General features: G+C 43.6%; 2 protein-coding genes across 7 annotated transcripts in view; one reads left to right on the top strand and one right to left on the bottom strand.

Annotated features, from left to right (window-relative positions):
- Positions 1 to 2312: 2312 nt before the first annotated feature.
- CHCHD7 (coiled-coil-helix-coiled-coil-helix domain containing 7) lies at positions 2313 to 8127 on the bottom strand. 2 transcript variants are annotated; one of them, XM_084509855.1, is made up of 4 exons: positions 7984 to 8127; positions 5394 to 5467; positions 4712 to 4810; positions 2313 to 3879 (listed from the first exon to the last, which is right to left on the bottom strand). In XM_084509855.1, the coding sequence occupies exons 2-4, from the start codon at positions 5445 to 5447 to the stop codon at positions 3778 to 3780; spliced, it is 255 nt and encodes an 84-aa protein (XP_084365981.1). In that variant the 5' UTR covers positions 5448 to 5467; positions 7984 to 8127; the 3' UTR covers positions 2313 to 3777. The 2 variants fall into 2 exon arrangements, with proteins under 2 accessions (XP_084365981.1, XP_084365980.1); XM_084509854.1 differs by having other exon boundaries at positions 7989 to 8127.
- Positions 8128 to 8326: 199 nt separating this feature from the next.
- Positions 8327 to 16912, top strand: part of PLAG1 (PLAG1 zinc finger) — a 50751-nt gene continuing 42165 nt past the window's right edge. For all 5 annotated transcript variants that reach the window (XM_084509850.1, XM_084509846.1, XM_084509849.1 and 2 more), the window contains exon 1: positions 8327 to 8521. The gene's annotated coding sequence lies outside the window, so the exon portion shown is untranslated. The remainder of the gene's footprint in view (positions 8522 to 16912) is intronic.

The raw sequence follows: 16912 nt of genomic DNA, 5'->3' as shown, positions 1-16912 counted from the left end.
CATATATATAAACTTATTAAAGCTTTATTTTGATAACCCACTGCATTAAGTAGGTATAAATGTAGTACATCCCTTTCGCATTTTCCTCTCAAATAGGCTGCAACAAAAATTTAAAAAGTCTGCATGTTTTGCTCTATTAACTTTCACACTTGCAGAACTACTCCCTGCCTTGCAAAGCTTCACCTTTTAAACCCAAAGAGGTTTTCAGGACTGGAGCTAGACGATGGACACCTCCGTGAGCACAAACTCATACCAATCACAGCAGCAGAAAGCTCCAGAACCAAATGTGCAAGTCTCGTGCTGAAGACTAATGTGCAATGCAAGCTGGTAAAACACACAGATGCGGGTCTGGGTGTTTACCTGGGCCTGGCAGCGAGCCTGCAGCTGCTGCTGGCTCAGTGCTCCGCTCTGATCAAGTGACCACAGTGGAAAGTACTCTTTGAAGGACTGTACTCCAGGACTTCTCATGCTGCACATAAACCCTGTTCTCCAGCAGCCAAGACTCCAGACTCCCTTCTGTTTATAGCGTAGAGACGACAGCAAGACTCCCTTTCCCCTGCATAAGTTTTTATCTCCGTGGGAAGAAGCTAAAAAAGCTAGAAAAAGCCAGTAGTAGGTGTAGTGATTTTGTTTTCTTGTAGTCTTGGCTGTGCAACAGCACCATCCAGCTGTCAAACAAAAAATGAAACAGCCTACCACCACTGTCCAGATTGGGCCCTTGCACTACAAACAAAATTAAGAATTAACGCTGCTAAATAAAACCCACAAGAGGCATTTTCCCTTCTGAGGGAACTGCATTGGTCCTTTATGATATGTTCCCGGGTTAGTGCACAGGAATGTGTTCGCTTTAGAGCGATGAGGAGCCCAGCCCAGTTTATTTCTGCCCTGTAAGGCTGGCAGTCTTCAGCTTACCTCAGTGTCTCAGTGAAGTGAGGAGCATAAACTCAGATATGAGGAAAAGGCTGTTATTTTTGGCTCACAACCAAAGACAGTTAAACACACAACAAAAAAATAATAAAAACAAACTATTTCATACATGAGACCCTATGTTTTGGCTATTAATTTATCATCCTTCAGCCTCAGAAGTAGGAGCAGCAACCTCCAGTGAATGGAAATAAAACATGATTGATTACCTGAATGAAATGCACAAGGTCACTACTTACACTGCCCTCAGATCTTCAGTAAAACCAGGTTTGCCCTAACACCCATGAACTTACCGTGTGTGTCCACTGATGGTCAGATGGTCTAATGTTAGAAAAACTGTCCTTGTATTAGATATGCCTTAGCCTGTCCTGCAATCCCACATTTTTACACTGTGAAATACTTCCAGCAGGGAATGCATCTCCTCTTCTGGCTTTCTGAAGTCCAGTCCTAGTTCTTTGTAAGGACACAGTATAACAGACACCCTGCACAGCTTTGTGAGTCAATCATCTTCCAAAGGAAAACAAACAGTGGAAGCTTTCCAAGCAAACATTAGCAGGAAAAATAAAAATAAGAAGTAAATGCCAGAACTAGAAGGGGCATTTCTACAGTCAAAAATCTGAAATAACCTAGAATAAATGAGATGGCTTCAAGAGACTTGAGCTCATGCAGAACAGCATCAGCATAATCCCAAAGAGGAAATACTGTTTTTGCTGCAAAGAATTAAAGCATACGGTAGATTTAAGCATAATCCCAGAACTTGAGTGCAGCAACAGGAAAACAGCGAGCACTAGAATAGCAACTAAAGCCATAGGAGCAAAGAGACCATGCCCAAAGATGCAGCCGAGGTGCCAAATGATGAGCCTGTGCCAAGTGGGAGAGAAGGTGCCCTGAGATGAACACAGCAGCAACACCAGAAGAGTCCAGAGAGATACAACCCTAAGGAAAAGTGGACAGCCAGCTTCTCCATCCAGCACTGCAGATGAACAGGAAGGTTAATGAGAGGCACAGCCCATGAGGAAGTACTGCTGTTGAGCTTGACTAATGAAAGCAAGAGATCCTCCTTTCAGGAGAGCAGAGGATCCTGATGAAGCAGATCTGTACTAGAAAGCCATTGCAGGACTACATTAGGGCAGAGAAAGAATGGAGCTACTGGAAAAATGCTGGAACTGGAACATAGGCCAAAATGCTGAAACCAGTAAAAGGAAGAATCGGTGCCAATTCAGAAGAAAAGCCTGGTAAATAGGAGGATATTGAACAAAGTTAGAAGTGGTGGGCAAGGTAGAGCCTTTGGGTCTGCTCTGAAAGTTTCTCCTCTGCTCCAAACTAAAAACCACAACGAACAGCGACAGCAAAGTTTAAATGTTAAGTAGAGAGAAAACATTTCAAAATACAGAATCTCATGATCTTTATTGAAGGAGGTCTATTTCCCTTGCCAGGAACTCACTAGAAAACTTGTGACATGGTTTGGAGGCTGGACAGCTATGCTCAGAGCACTGTGCACTCCGAAGGCATAGAGTTACACACACTTTCCAGTAACAGAAATGGCACGATCGATCCACTCCAACACTCAGGTGTAAAAGGAGAAAGGCCAGAAAGAAAGAGAAGAAAAGCAGATCTCTATTAGTTACTGGTCAGGTCAAATGACAAGAGGGAAGGGGAAAACAGCATAAAATCCCACTAAGCATAGAAATAGGCCTCCAGTGGAAAGAGATGAGACAAGCCAGACAGAAGGAGAAACAGGAAGCCATGAAGTCTTTCCAAAACAGTCTAAATAGAGACAACACTTTTACACCATCCTCCAGGAGGTCAGCCAGAGTTCTGCCAACTTAATCACAGCGAGCCTTAAAGGTTTTCACATGGAACTTGAGCTCATGACAGTGGCTTTTTACCTCTTTTACCACAGGGTGTGATTTTTTTAAGCCAGGACACCAAGAAGTACTCAAGGTAGAGAAAACAAGCGTTCTCAGGCAGCAACCGAGCTATCCGGTTTAGATAAGGAATCAGTCTTAAGACCAGAGTGCCTGAGGAGACTGAGCTTCGTAGTCTCCTATGAGTAAGCATTTCCAAACGCAGAGCTTCAGCTGTCCAGAGTCTTAGATGTACTATAGTTAAACCTGCTATGTCACTCCAAGTGCATGTTTACATGCCTGCAAGTCCCATCCCAACACAACCCCCCCCCCCAGTATCTGTTTACTATCTGTAGAAGGCACTACTCGGTTCAGACCTGAGAGTTCACGTCCATCTTCACCAACTTCTCTAACCTCATAGCAAGCCAAGCTTGCACAGCTGATGTACAGCAACCTTCCAGTTTCACCAAGGAGCGCAGTTGCAAGCCTCAAGACAGCTTGTTGGATTTGGGATTTTAGTTGATGAACAGTCTTATTTAAACTAGGGACACGGAATACAACTCATGTGAGAACAGTGATGGGGCCACACATGATAAATTCAGGATGTTAATCAGCTGGATACAAGAGGTGTTGCTCATACTCATCTTCCTAAGCCTCCCCCACCCTTAGAATTACGTTTTAAGTCTTCCCCCTCCCGCCCTCCTTCCTTCCAACAGACTTTTTGGGGGTCCCACTGGTTTAATATTTAGCATTTCACAGCAAGTTAGTTTCTGCTTCCAAGGTGTCTAGACAAACTGCGTTGGTACCCATGTCTTCCAGTGAGTTCCCATGAGGAATATTACGAACAGAACCAGTCCTATCCCAGAAAGCTCACACATTTCAAAATTTAGGAGCGGATTTTAATCCAAGATATGGCAACAGTGAAGTCCGGTTTATAACAGGCCAACTTGCTGCTGACCGGTCTCCATATGTACAGTGAGAACAGTAAAACAGTGCCAGTTTGTAGTCAGTACGGCTTCTCCATTGATTCCAAGATTTTCCTTCTCTCTTCTGCTGAGGGCATCTCTGGTTTCACACCGTTTCTCTTCCTTTGCATCATTATGTCATGCTGAAAATAGAAGAAAGCAAGCATGAGAACACATTTCTCAGAAGTCTCTGCCTCTGAGCTCCTACTAAATGAGATTCTTCAACACAAGTGCTCTTTATATATGAGGAGCCAGATATTCTAGATCTGATTAGCTGACAAGTAAATGTGCTAGTATTTAACTGAAGCTATCTGATAGCTCACCTTGCTGCTTCAGATTACAGTATTCCCATGACACATCAGACTAACGTGCAATTGTCTGTACACAGGTTTTTGGTGGCTTACACAAGTACTTAAAGGCATAAGCTAAAAGCCTATTACAATAGCATGTGGAATGACAACAAAACAGTTTAACTGCACGTAGCTCCTAATGATACTTTCCTGCCACAACACAGAAAGAAGTAAGAAATAATCACCAAATAATGAACTCTTCCTGAGCTTTACCTTAGATTAAAGTGAACATGACCCATAAGAACAGAAAAAAAATAGATGAACTTGTCTTATGTCTCAGAACACAAGCCTTGCACACATTGCAAAACAGAACTTATTGCCAGAAATATCTGACTAATTTAGAGAGAAACATACCACAAGAACACTGACTCACGATTTAAGAGGGTAAACTTTGGAAAACAAAGTGGAGTATTTTGATGTGCATCTCCTTATGTCTTCCAGCAACACATACTGAGACTACCTAGGAATTCTACCAACGTCTGTAAGTCACCCTAAGAACAGCAGCAGCAGCCAGCACTAGTGAAGTCCAAAGAGTTCAGAAAGCACTGTAACACAAGTAATGCACTTAAAGCAAGGTGTGGAATAAAATTTACAAAATCTGTGAAGCTTACGAAAACCTGCTTACCCAGAATTTTCTGCAGTTCTTGTACTTCAAAAAATAATCTGTACACATATCCTTTTTATAGTTGTTGTCATCCATACATTTTCTAGAGGCATCTGTTTCCTTTAATAGGAAAAACAAACTTCAGAGCTGAGTGAAGTCACTGTATCAGTGTCTAAATGTTCTAACAAGTCCCGGAATATCTATGAAGATAGGAGGCAGTTCCTCAGATGAGCATGGTATCAAAGAGAGCAAAGGAACGTCTACCCCGGCAGATAATCACTAATCCCCAAGCAATGACTTCATCTGGAAATTGTAACAAACATTATACTCTTCACATAGAAAGGATAGAGTCCACAAAATAATTGTTTACAAAGATTTGTGGTATAACCCACAAAGGACTATTTAGAAAACAAAACATAACATTGGGCTTGTCCAAACAGGGCTTCAGGCTCGGATTTTAAGGACAGAAAAACAAAGCAGTTACTATCAGTTGTATTACTCCCATTTATATGGAATTACAGGTTGCTATTTTACATATACTCTAATACATGATTTTCATATTTTCCCATCTTTAGAGTCTAAGGAACCTGTAATGCAAAATGACAATGCAGGAGTGCTACCCATAATTCAATTTCTAGAGGAATTATTTTTTGCATTTTAACCTAGAAGCATAGAAACAGAAATCCCAAATTGATCATCTTACCGCTATGCAAGGATTTCTGTCATGGTCTCTAAGCTGTTGTGCATGCCTGGACATTATAGGCACTTGGACCCTGGCTAGAAACAGAAAAGAAACAAGTTAAGCATCTGCTTTTAATAGTAACCGAGTGCTAAGTTTGAACTTCAGCATCTAATAAAGGGCTTCAATGCACAGGGCTTTTTTTTTTTTTTTTTTTTTTACTATTTTTTTTTTCCCCAAAGTTTTAAAAGCACTATCAGCAAGACAGCTCAGGCAAGTTTAGTTTATCATCAGGTTACCTTACTCCTGGATAAGTTCCTACAGAAAATGGAGCCACTGAGGTGACTTACACCAGCTTCTCAGCTGGTGAGGAATTGTTGAGGAAGCAACCACACCAGCTACATAGAAACAGTTCACAACCAATGCACTTTAGATACTTCAGTTAACAGGCCTCAGGAACAAAGCACTAATGAACCTTCTCAGATTTGTGTCTCCTCCTTAGCTGGATCACATCACCTGTACCCAGGTCTACAGAAGCGCCCAGCCTTCCGCTGTGTTGCTGTATCAGACATTTAACAAAACAGAAATGTTTCACCACAAGGAGACCAGACCCCCTTACACTGTGCGTGACAGCTTCTATCACATTTTTCACCTAGTTTGACCCTGGCTCTAAGAACCATAAGCTTGGCATCTCTCAGTGCCAATAATCTACACAGGTCCAAGATGAGGACACTGAGAAGAGTAACAAACCCACACCCCCTTTACTGCTTCCCATACATCACCTCTGGCACTGATGTGGTCATGCGGGTTTTTCTTCAAAACAAGAAAAGTTCTAACCAAAAACATGAATTAACCTTGACCAGATGACATATTTGAGACAGTGGAAGCAGAAGTGCAGGACTGAAGAAGAAATCTTTGCAGAAAACTAACGTACGGTTTATTAAAGAGACTTTGGAACAGCATCCTCACTTGACCTTGGTTTATTTTGCCTAAAGACACTGCTGCTAAGTCTGAACTTAAACTTTGTTCTGTTCCCATTGGAAATGGATAACTGCAGGTCTGCAATAAAACAGCCAGTTTTGCTTGATACCAGTTACCAACAAGTCAAATACTGCTCTTAGTAGCTCACAGGGTATTTTAAATGAAGGTTCATTCCTGGCTAAAAGTAAGCTATTTCAAGTAAATAAGCCTTACATGTCACCTCCTGTGAAGCTATACTGACCAGACACTTGCATTATTTTCTACATGGCACATGACAACTCCCTGCAAATGGGCCTTTTAAAAAATAGCATCAGGAAAACCTTCTGCTTTCCTTAGAGAACTATCCACTGGGCAAGCTAAGTTTACAGGCTAGGCTTGTTTGCTTTTTGGTGGGTGCAGGAGGGTTCTGATAAGGAACTCCTAACTAAAATGGAAACACGTGCATGCAGAACAATAGCAAAACCCCAGCCTTTGAGAGGGAGGAGGCAGAGGAGAAGAGAAGCACACCACGATACTTCACCCACATCAGTACTACGGACAAAGTTTTTAGATATTTGCGTGCATCTAAGTTGTAACTCACGTATTATACTGGTAACAGAAGTGCAGGTACTACAAAAGCAGGCGTGTCTTATGGCGTACGGGGTCAGACTGACTTCAGATTTCCCCTCTTGAAAGACTAATCACCACAGGACACACCACCACCGTTGCTCGCCATACAGACAGCGGCGAACATTTTCGGTGGGATCGCACTGCCGGAGCCCTCCGACACCCCCGGACTAAGCCTCGATGCCCCCTGCACCTCACACAGAGACCCCAGGAGCAGGCAGCTCAGGCTCCCACCAAGCCGTGGGCACACCAACACTGCCAGGCAGAGAGCACTGCACTGCCACAAGGTCTGACCGCCCCTGATCGCAGCCTGACCCGAGGGGAAGGGCAGGCGGCCACCGTCCTGACCCACGGCTCTTCCCCACAGCCCTGCTTTGGGCTCACGGCTCCAAACCCGGGCGCTCTCCTGCTGCAGTTTCAGAGCTGGCAGTTACGATTTTAGCAGTTATAACATTAACAATTATAACTTTGGGAGTTATGATTTTAGCAGTTATAACTTTGGGAGTTAGAAACCGTGCGGCGCAGACACGCGCCTGCTGCTCGCACTCCCTTCCCCGTGGGTTTTTTTTTCACTTCAGCTCCACTTTTCCCTCTCCTTTGGGCTCCCCCCACCGAAAGGTGACTTCTTGTGCGCTTTTAGTCAGCAATTTTTAACAATAACGTCTCCACACACGGGGTCGCCGACCACACCGCGGCTAACTTTACCCACTTTATCCACCCCCAAACCCCACGGAGCGGCCCGCGGGACCCCCCCCGGCGCCACACGGGGACGGGGCGCGGTGGGGAAGCCGGGGCGCCCCTCACCGCCCCCATCAACGAGGGGGCTGCGGGGGGCGCCTGAGGCGCTGAGGAGGAGCCCCCCCCTCCCCTTCTCTTCCCTCCCCTCCCCTCCCACCACCGGCTGACGGCCGGGCGCGCGGGCTCCCCTCAGCCCCACCTGCCGCGGCGGGGACACGGAGGAGGAGGAGGAGGAGGGAAGGGGACGGAGGGGATAAGCAGGAGGAGAGGGACGCGGCTCGGCGCTCACCTCACCTCGCTCGGCGCGGCGGGAGCGGGGCAGCCCCGTCTCCAATTCGAAAGACGTCAGCGGCTGCGGGCAGCCCGCTTAAGTACGGGCGCAGCCTACCCCGCTCCCGGCCTCGCGGCTCCCCCCGGCCCCAGCGCCGCCGCCGCCCACGCCCCGGCGGCGCTGAGCGGCAGGGCCGGGCGGCCAATGGCGGCGGCGGCGGGCCCGCCCCGGCCGTGAGCGGCGCCTCCTTCCACCAACGGGGCGGGCGGCGCGGGCGGCAGGCGCCGGCGGCGGGGCGCGGCCGCGGCGCTGAGTGACGGGGGGAGGCGGCCAACCCGCGGTGCGTGTGGGCGGCGGGCGGTGTGGGCGCGGCGTGTGCGGCAGGCTGGGCTGCACCGCAGCGCATACACTACAATGGCTGCTGGAAGGACGGGAAAGCAAACAATTTCCAGGCCCGCCGCGTCCAGCCCGAAATATGGGGAAAAAATTTCAGAAAAATCGGAGAACACTGTAAAGGGTGGAAACGGGGCGCAGAGGGGATGCTGAGGCTCCCGCGGTGAGTCTGCTGCGGGTTTGGGGGGCAGGCGCCGGGGTTTAGCAGGGAAATATCAGGGTTATTTAAATTATGAAGGGGGAGGAGGAGGAGCGGGAGGGGGGGGGGGGGGGAGAGCGGAGAGGAGCGGCGAGCGGCGGCGAGGAGTTGGTGCTGCCCAGCCCCTGCCTCCCACCCCGCGCCCCCCGGCCCCCGGCGGCCCTCGCCGGACCCCCCCGGCGGAGCGGGGCGCAGGGGCAGGGGCGGCGAGCGCTGCCCCCCTCTCCCCTTCTCTCTCCCTCCCTCCCTCCGCTCTCTCTCTCTCTCTCTCCCTCCCTCCCTCCCTCCCTCCTTCCCCTGCCTCCTCCCCGGGCCGGGAGAAAAAGGGATGATTTTCAGCGAAAAACCTTCTTCCCCGGACTTTTTTCCTCCACTCCTCCCCTCCCTCCCCTCCCCTCCCTCCCCGCGGCGCTCTGGTGCTCGGCGAGGGAGCGGGGCGAGGCGGCGGGGCTGCCCGGGGGACGGGCGAGGAGGGAGCGGGGTGCCCGCCGCCGACCCCCGGGGCAGGGGGCCCGGGGGGCAAGGGGGCAGGGGGCAGGGGGAGGGGGGGGGGGCTATGGGGCAGGAGCCCGGCGGCCGCCCCCCTTTCCCCCTCCCGGGCTGTGCGGAGCCTGTGCCGCGAAGGCAGTGACAGCGGCGAAGAGGGAGCGGAAGACATTAAGAGCCCGCGGGGCCGAAAAATGAGGGAAAAAATTAATATAAATTCGCCCCCCGCCCCAAACCGGCCGAATTTCGCACAGAAATTTCCCCCGCGGACCCGGCTACCCGGAGGGTGTCCCCCGGACCCGGCGGCCGCGGCTTTGGGGGGGATCCGGAGGGACTTTGGGGCGCTCGACCCCCCTTCCCCGTGGTTTTTTGGACAAAAGTTTTTTTTTTCGTAATAAAGAAACGAATTTGCCTGCTCTCCCCCTCCGAGTGGCCCAGAAGCCTTCCCCTTCCCCATCGGTGTGTGTTTAGAGAAAAGTGTGAACCCAAGTAAGTGCTGAGCCGCGTTGCATTGGGGAGGGGGGTTTGCTAACTGAAAGCAGGAGAGATCCGGAGAGAGAGAGAGAGAGAGCAGGGACAGCTTGTTGTCAGTATCATAAACAACCAAAATGGAGGGAGAACTGAGGCATATAACAAAATAAAAATCAGAAAAAAATGCCAAAAAATACCTAAAAATCGGGGCTGCTCCCCCTTTTCTTCCTCGAGGGAACAGAATAAAACCCCTGCCTTCCCGAGACCGTTTTAAGGTTTCAGGGAGCAAGGAGTTAATATTTATTATTTTTTTTTTGTTGATGAATTCTTTGGGAAGGCAAAAGCCTCTTATAACTCGCCACCGACAATGAGAAAACGTGAAAATCCCTTTCAGGAGAGAGAGGTAGGGGGAGATGATAGTGCAGAAAGTGCATAACTTTGGGGTAATGTGCAGTGATCCTAGATAAGATAAATGCTCTATATGCTGCTTTATAACTTCCTTTTTTAATGCTTTTTGTGTCTTTGGGGGACTTTTGGAGATGGGGGCTCCTTTCTTTTCCTCTGTCTTTTCTCTTTTTTTTTTTTCCCTTTTCCTTTTTTTTTTTTTTTTTTTTTTTTTTTTTTTTCCTTCTCTTCGGACCGGAATGTAAAGCCTTTGTAGTGTCACTTTCCTGATCTAATTAGGATGTGTGAGGCAAAGAGTAAACCTTTCCGGTTTATAAAGTGCATTTTCGTTGCCTTTGAATTTCCAGTTTTCGTGGTGGCTCCCTCCTCTCTTTAAACTGGATTCTTCAGGGTAGTATGGGGTTGAGGTAATGCTCCATAGGGAAAGCTCGGAGTGCTCAGGGGCAGGGCACCTCTCCTGCGGGTGGCTGCTGATTTCCCTGGCACGGCCAGTTCACCTGTTTGTGTCCCACAAAGAATGTATTCTGCAGTCTCCTCGTTTTATTTATATAAAATAATGATGCCTCATCTTGCCTCACATTGAAGTTAATGCGAAAGTGCTGCTGATGTTGGTTCCACGTGGGATCAGGGCATTTTAAAGAGACAGCTTCTCTTTTCCTATGGTTATCATCACCTCTGCAGTACCTCTGCCTCTAGCAGAGGGGTGGTTCGTTGTTGTTTTTTTTTTTAATGGAAAGGTCTCAAATCAGCCCTGGTCTGAGAAATTAATCGTAGATAGCAGGGGGAAACGTGCAGATTCGTTTGGATCGCAGCAATTCTTTTGTGCGTAGCAAAGTCTTCAGGGGAGTTTTCGTGGTGTGCTAATTAAAATGCTGTGTTTTGGAGAGCGTTTTTTTGGAAAGGGTGTCGCAGAAATGAAATGGTCTCAGGTTGTTATGTCAAAACCTAGTGCTGTTCTGCTAGCTATGACCTCCCTGGGAGGAGACCTATGTGTGCAGTGCGATTTCGCAGGCATTTTGTAAAAGTTGCGGGGTGCATTATTTCTACTTCAAATAAATGCAGTTTTGTTGGGGGCACCTGGGTTTGTTGAAAAGTGTTGGGGAGCTTGTCCTACACCCAATTCTTCTGAACAGTTCCAAAAGGTTTCGAAAATAGTGAAAATAACTGCAGGTTTTAATTGGCCAAACTAGGGGCTTTTTACAAGTACACCTTACCTGTGTAATTATAGCATCTCTCGGAAGAATCGCCTCTGGCTTTGTTTAAAAAAGAGAAAAATCATCCTAACTGAGGTCTAGTTTCGTGGTATGCGTGTGCATGTGTGTGTGCATGCGTGCTTTTAGCATGGGTTTTGCCTGGTACAGTTTTTTGCTGAATTTTTAACTTGGAAGTGTTTAACTGTCATGATGTGAAATGCTCTGCTTGTTCAAATTACCTCCTATGGATTTCAATTTTCAGTAAAATATCCTATTAAAAAAATTAACATCGCCTCTTAACCTGGCAATTTGATAGCTTTATGAGGAGTTTCAGTGCTTCCCTTGCACACCCTTTGTTTTTGCAGTCTTTGTATTTGCTTCTAGATGAAAAGCTGAATGCAGGTGTGGGGTTCTAGAGAGGGATGATGGAGCACTAAACTGGCAGGGAGGCTGCTCCAGCAAGTGCTTTCTTTGAACTTCTGGGATTTGAGTATCAGTTGTGGTAGCTCTCTGTGTTTAACAGTGCCTGTGCACAAATGATCTCTACCTTTTCTGCAAGTGTGGCCAAAGAAGCTGTAGTACAGTAGTTGTTGACTAGTGTAGTCTTGTGGTTAGAGATTTTGGAAGAAATCTCAAAGTTTTCCACTGAGTCACAGTTGTGAAAATTAAATCACATCAGCTACTCTTAGGCTAGAAAAGAAGTTCATTAAGGAAGAAAGATTAATCAGTTTGTATAAAGAAATTAAATTGAACATTTTTCCAGAGCTGTCTTTCATGGTTTGAAGACCTTTTTTTATAGTTAGTGAGAATTCCTACTTCAAAGTTCCTTTCCAAATATTTCTTACACTGGTCTCTTCTTTTTATTGACCGAAGGAACAGTATCCTAAAATTTATAGAAAGTTGATAAATTAATAACAGTACATCATCTGTTGTTGTGTGGTTTCTTTTTTTTTTTCTTTTTTTTTTTCTTCTCCTTAATGTGCCAGGATAGGTAGGCAGATGGGCAGATTTAGAGAACTGCCTTTAATAAACTAGTTAATGGTGCTGAGAGCAGTGTGTAAGAACTCCTCAAATACTGCATCTGTGACCAGCAGTACAAAAGATTTAAGATGTTACAACCTTTTTACCCTCTCAAGAGCTTCTAAATCATTAATTTAGCAGTGCTTAAAAAAAGGTATAGGCACTGATCATAACAACATGAAAGGCACACATGTTGTGGAGTCTCTCTCTTGACTTAGAGCGATGCATTACAAAGTAAATCCGGTATGCCCAACCAGAGTGCAAAACTCAGGACATAGGGAGGAGGAAGGAGGGAAGGGTGTTCTCACAGAACTTGATACTCTTCTAAATGGGCTTAATTTTAAGGTGTCATCCAGATGATGATGATAATAGCAGAAGCTAAATGTTGTTTAGGATTGTTTTTTTTACAAACTTAATTACTCTCTTTTTGAAGAAAACTGAATTCTTCTTACAGGGATGATGTGGTGTTTAATAAAAATAGAAGTAATTTTCAAAGCTTCCTTACTTCTAAGAGTTAAGATAATCTTCTCTATTATATGTTGTTTTGGTTCTATACATGATTCAGTAATTTTTTTGAATATTTTTTAAAATTGAAACACCTGAAGAAACAAATACTGTGGGCTGTTGTTGGTGAAGTTACCCTAGTTCTTGTAGGCGAACTGGGGAGTTCTAAATGTATTTAAAACCTTTTTAGATACTTCTCAATCCTATTCAATAATGTTTAAAAGTTAATAACTGCGGTGTTCTACAACAGTACAGCAAAGAGAGGAATTTAAATTGACCTGCATTAAACTAGTCTTGAATGCTTAGTTCAAGTGTGTTTCTCGGTGTGTACATTTTACTTAGTAATCCTGAAAAATGACTTTTCCAGTGTAGAACTTTGAGATTTAAATTAAGAAACTTTGCAGGAGTTTCTTAAATTCAAAAAGCCACTGCACCCAAAGCGCAGCCACTTCTAATGGTCGTCCATCTCTGCAGTTAGTCAGTCAAAATGGTGCCCTTAAGTCTCCTCCTTTCAGGGCAGTGCATATGTTTCAAAATTAATGGGTTAAAGAGGGCACTACTCAGGCACTAAATAAACCACTGTTTGTAACTGTTTAAGGCTGTTTTGTTAAAAGGGAGGTTTTGTTTCAGAGGCTAAAACAAAGTTGTTACATTTTGTGTCTGTAACCTCTTATGTATTTAAAACTAGTTTTTGTGAGCAGGCAAATACCTTTTGGGGAGGTTCTTGAACAAGTTTATCTGTTTACCAAGGGAAAAATATTCTGGAAAATGTGAAGTATGCTGCAGCACTGAGGCCATTCTCAAAGGCAGTGTAGAGTTAAAAGGAGCTAGCAGCCACCTCCACCGAAGTGATAGAGCACTTGCTTTCAAGGAGAGGTACTCCAAATATCTGCAGCTAGGGAGGATTTAGCTTGCAGGGCTTTTGAGAGAAAGGTGCAGCATCTATCCACTGAACTGCTGAGCATCTTTATCCAATTACCAAATGTTTAGGTAGCCTTAAAAAACTATTTAAAAATAATTCAAGTAGGAGAGCACAGTAACATTTTGTATTGATCAAAAGTAAAATGTTTAAGTTTCTGAAGTATCAGGGATTTTTTTTTTTAATTTTTTTCTGAGCATTTTGATCATAAGGAATTGTGTGTCTTAATTGTTAATCAAAAAATCACATCTAGAATTTAATTAAATTTATATTGATTTTTTAAAATTGTACAAATTTGTAACTGGCTTGTAAAACATATTGATTAGCCCTCAGCAGAATCACTTATGCAGCTGCCTATATTTTATTTGTAATTTTTCAAGGAACATAGTGGCCCATTGCCTGAAATTGAGCAGACTGCAATACTAATGAATTTTCAGGGAAAAGTTGTCCACCAAGCATCAAATGTGAAAAATTCTAATTGTGTGCAGGTTATGAAAACCTAATGTTGAATAAAGGTGATCACCATTACTGCAAGTGTTTTATTTAGACAGGCTTGTTAAAGTAGTTCTTGTCTACTTCAGCATCACTGTTCACTTGTTATTGTCTCATCTCATAGGGCTGAATTAGCAGAAATTAAGAGAATTACATTTTTAAAAAATTTAACGAGATATTACATGCTTTGAAAAGTAGTTATAAATGATGGGGCCTTCTCATAGAATATATAAAAAATTGTTAGTATTTAAATGGACCCTGTGTGTCTTGTAAACAGTTATTGTAGGATCATGGCATTAAAGTTAACCACAGTGCATAGCAGTGATTTGAGATGACAGCATATGTACAGAGCTGACAGCTAGGAGTGGGAAAGCTTATGCAGTTATTCTTATGTCGAAGGAATAAATCGATTTATATTATAGCCTTCTTTGTAATAAATTCAGTTCCTTTCCTACCTCCCTGTCTGTTCAGAGCATAGGTACCTTGTCAAATACATCCAAATGCATGGCCAAAATGATGGACAAATTTACACTTGCCCAACCCTGACAGTTCTGATAGACTTGCAAGGGCATGAAGAGAGTAGAAGGTGCCCTGATGTGCATAAATTTATTTTATTTGTTTAAAGGAAAGAAAATGGAAAAATAAAGTTAAAAAATCCAGGACCAAACTAGTACAAAACCAAAAAATGAGACAGATAAAACAAATCAATGTAGACAAGTGTGGCTATAATGCACAGCACAGTAACTCAAAACTCCAAAGTAAAACAGCTCAAATCAGTTTTTGAGAAGTCAAGTGGGAATCAGGAAAGAAAAATCTGGAATTGCCATCAAATGCAATTAAGAAATAATTATGTAATGAAACTTGGAAAAATGCAAAAAAGTGTCTGTTACAGTAAACTGTATTGCTGTAAGCTTCTTTTGCACTTAATGTGCTAAATTCCCCTCTCAGAGGAGAATATCCCTAGAAATCAGATTAGAAAGTGTTTAAAGGGAATTATTTGTCGAAGTTGTTTTTTTTACCAAAGTTAGGATAACTTATAATAATCTCCTCCATACTTGCGTAAAGAATACTTCTATTTCATGCCATTTAGCTGTGCAGCTTGCACAGGGGCTGTACCTTACTCGTACCATCCAGGTAATTTACCTGGCAGCCCAGTGCTGTGTATTGCTGACTTTTACCCTGAAAGCTTCTGTTTATGGTCGTGGTCACGTTGCACTTCTGAGGCTGCCAAATCCAAAGTATTCCTCGTGAAATGAGATGTAGAGGGTTGGTTTTTGCCTTGTGCACATTCACTGTGAATTGCCAAGTAATCAAACAGCAAGGAAAAAGTCAGAAAGCTTATCTTCCCTCTTCACTTATTGAGTATGTATTTGTATACTACAGGGTATCAGATTTACCAGGGCATGAGTACTTTAAAAAGCCCTGCAAGTCATCTGATTCTGAATTAATGAGATCTCATTACACTAAATGTTTGAACAGGAGGAAAAACCCTGTGTATGCAAATTAGATTTTACTGTACCAAGTGCTTGTCACTTCTAATAAAACTGTTTATTGTGTGGTATACGTATTTATCACGAATGGTACATATATGCACTATATATATGTATACATATTTGAAGGAAACATCTGGCTGGTTAGGAAGAATGCCATGTCTTTTGAATCAGTTGTAATATAGGAATTTTTTTGAAAAGAGACATTTTTGAAAAGAAACCAGTGATCTTATTACCAAAAAGAAAAGGCAGAAGGAAAAATTCTGGCAGCTTACTATTAAATTTCAATCAAGCCTGTATAGTTAGTAATAAAACATTTACAAGTTTGTAAACGTTAAGTTTCTTCAAACTCTTACTGTCACGTGTGGAATTCTCATGTATACTAATTGTGCATTTAGTCCAGCTGCCTACGTTCGAGGCAGAACAAGAATACAGCTTTTATCATGTGGAGGTATAGATACAGTACAAATATGTAAAAGGAGAAATTGCCTACAGCTATCCTTATGCTTTCACACGATGATGCAGTACAGAGGTGTAAATTTATGGTGTTAGCTACCTGTTATCAGGTACTGGTGCTCTTGCCCTCGCAAGTCCTGTAAGCAGAACGAGGATTCAGCTGAAATAAAACCAATGTGGAATTCCTGTGGGGTTTTGTACTTTGCTTAAAAGCTGAACGTAGGCATTGTTCAAGCTTATTTTGTTCTCTGGAAGTTATTGTGGTCAATGCAAGCATAATTTGTTTCATCTAGGACACTAAGAAACTGTCAACCACGTAGCTTAGGGAAGAGCCTGGACAGAGCTGATCACAATAGATGCCAGCTAATGGGGATATGCAGACTTCTTTTCTTGCTCTGTGACTTGACAGTTTTCTTTAATTCTTTTGAATACTGGGATTGTGTTTAGACTAAACCACTTCTAATTATACCCCAGCACAAACATATAGCTTATGGCTATATTTTAATCAGTTTCAGAAAAAGTAATAAAAATATTATTGCATATGTCAAAGGATGGTGTTGCTACATGCTATTTTAAATGGTGTTTAAGTATGGTTATAAGCATACCAGTACAATGAAATCAGCTCTATTCCTAAACAACAGTTACATTATTTGTTACTTAAAAAGTTACTGAGAATCATAATATATTAATTATCCTAATTATTCAGGCTGGTTTTAATATGTGTTGAAATTGCTTTAAAAAGTATATATGAAATATTTATATCAAACTAGCTTAATTTCTCATTACTTGTAAATTGTAATGTTTTCCCAGTTGTAATTTTTTAAAGAGGTTTTGTCTTACCTACACAAGTGTTTCCTCTCCTTTTGGGTTCAAATCCCAGCACTTCTTCAGCTTGCTTTAATCTCTTTCATTCTCTCAG

Source organism: Aythya ferina (assembly GCF_964211825.1).
Source record: "Aythya ferina genome assembly, chromosome: 2".
Taxonomy (NCBI): domain Eukaryota; kingdom Metazoa; phylum Chordata; class Aves; order Anseriformes; family Anatidae; genus Aythya; species Aythya ferina.
Note: the sequence above shows the minus strand (reverse complement) of the source record. Positions and strands in the feature narration are given on the sequence as shown.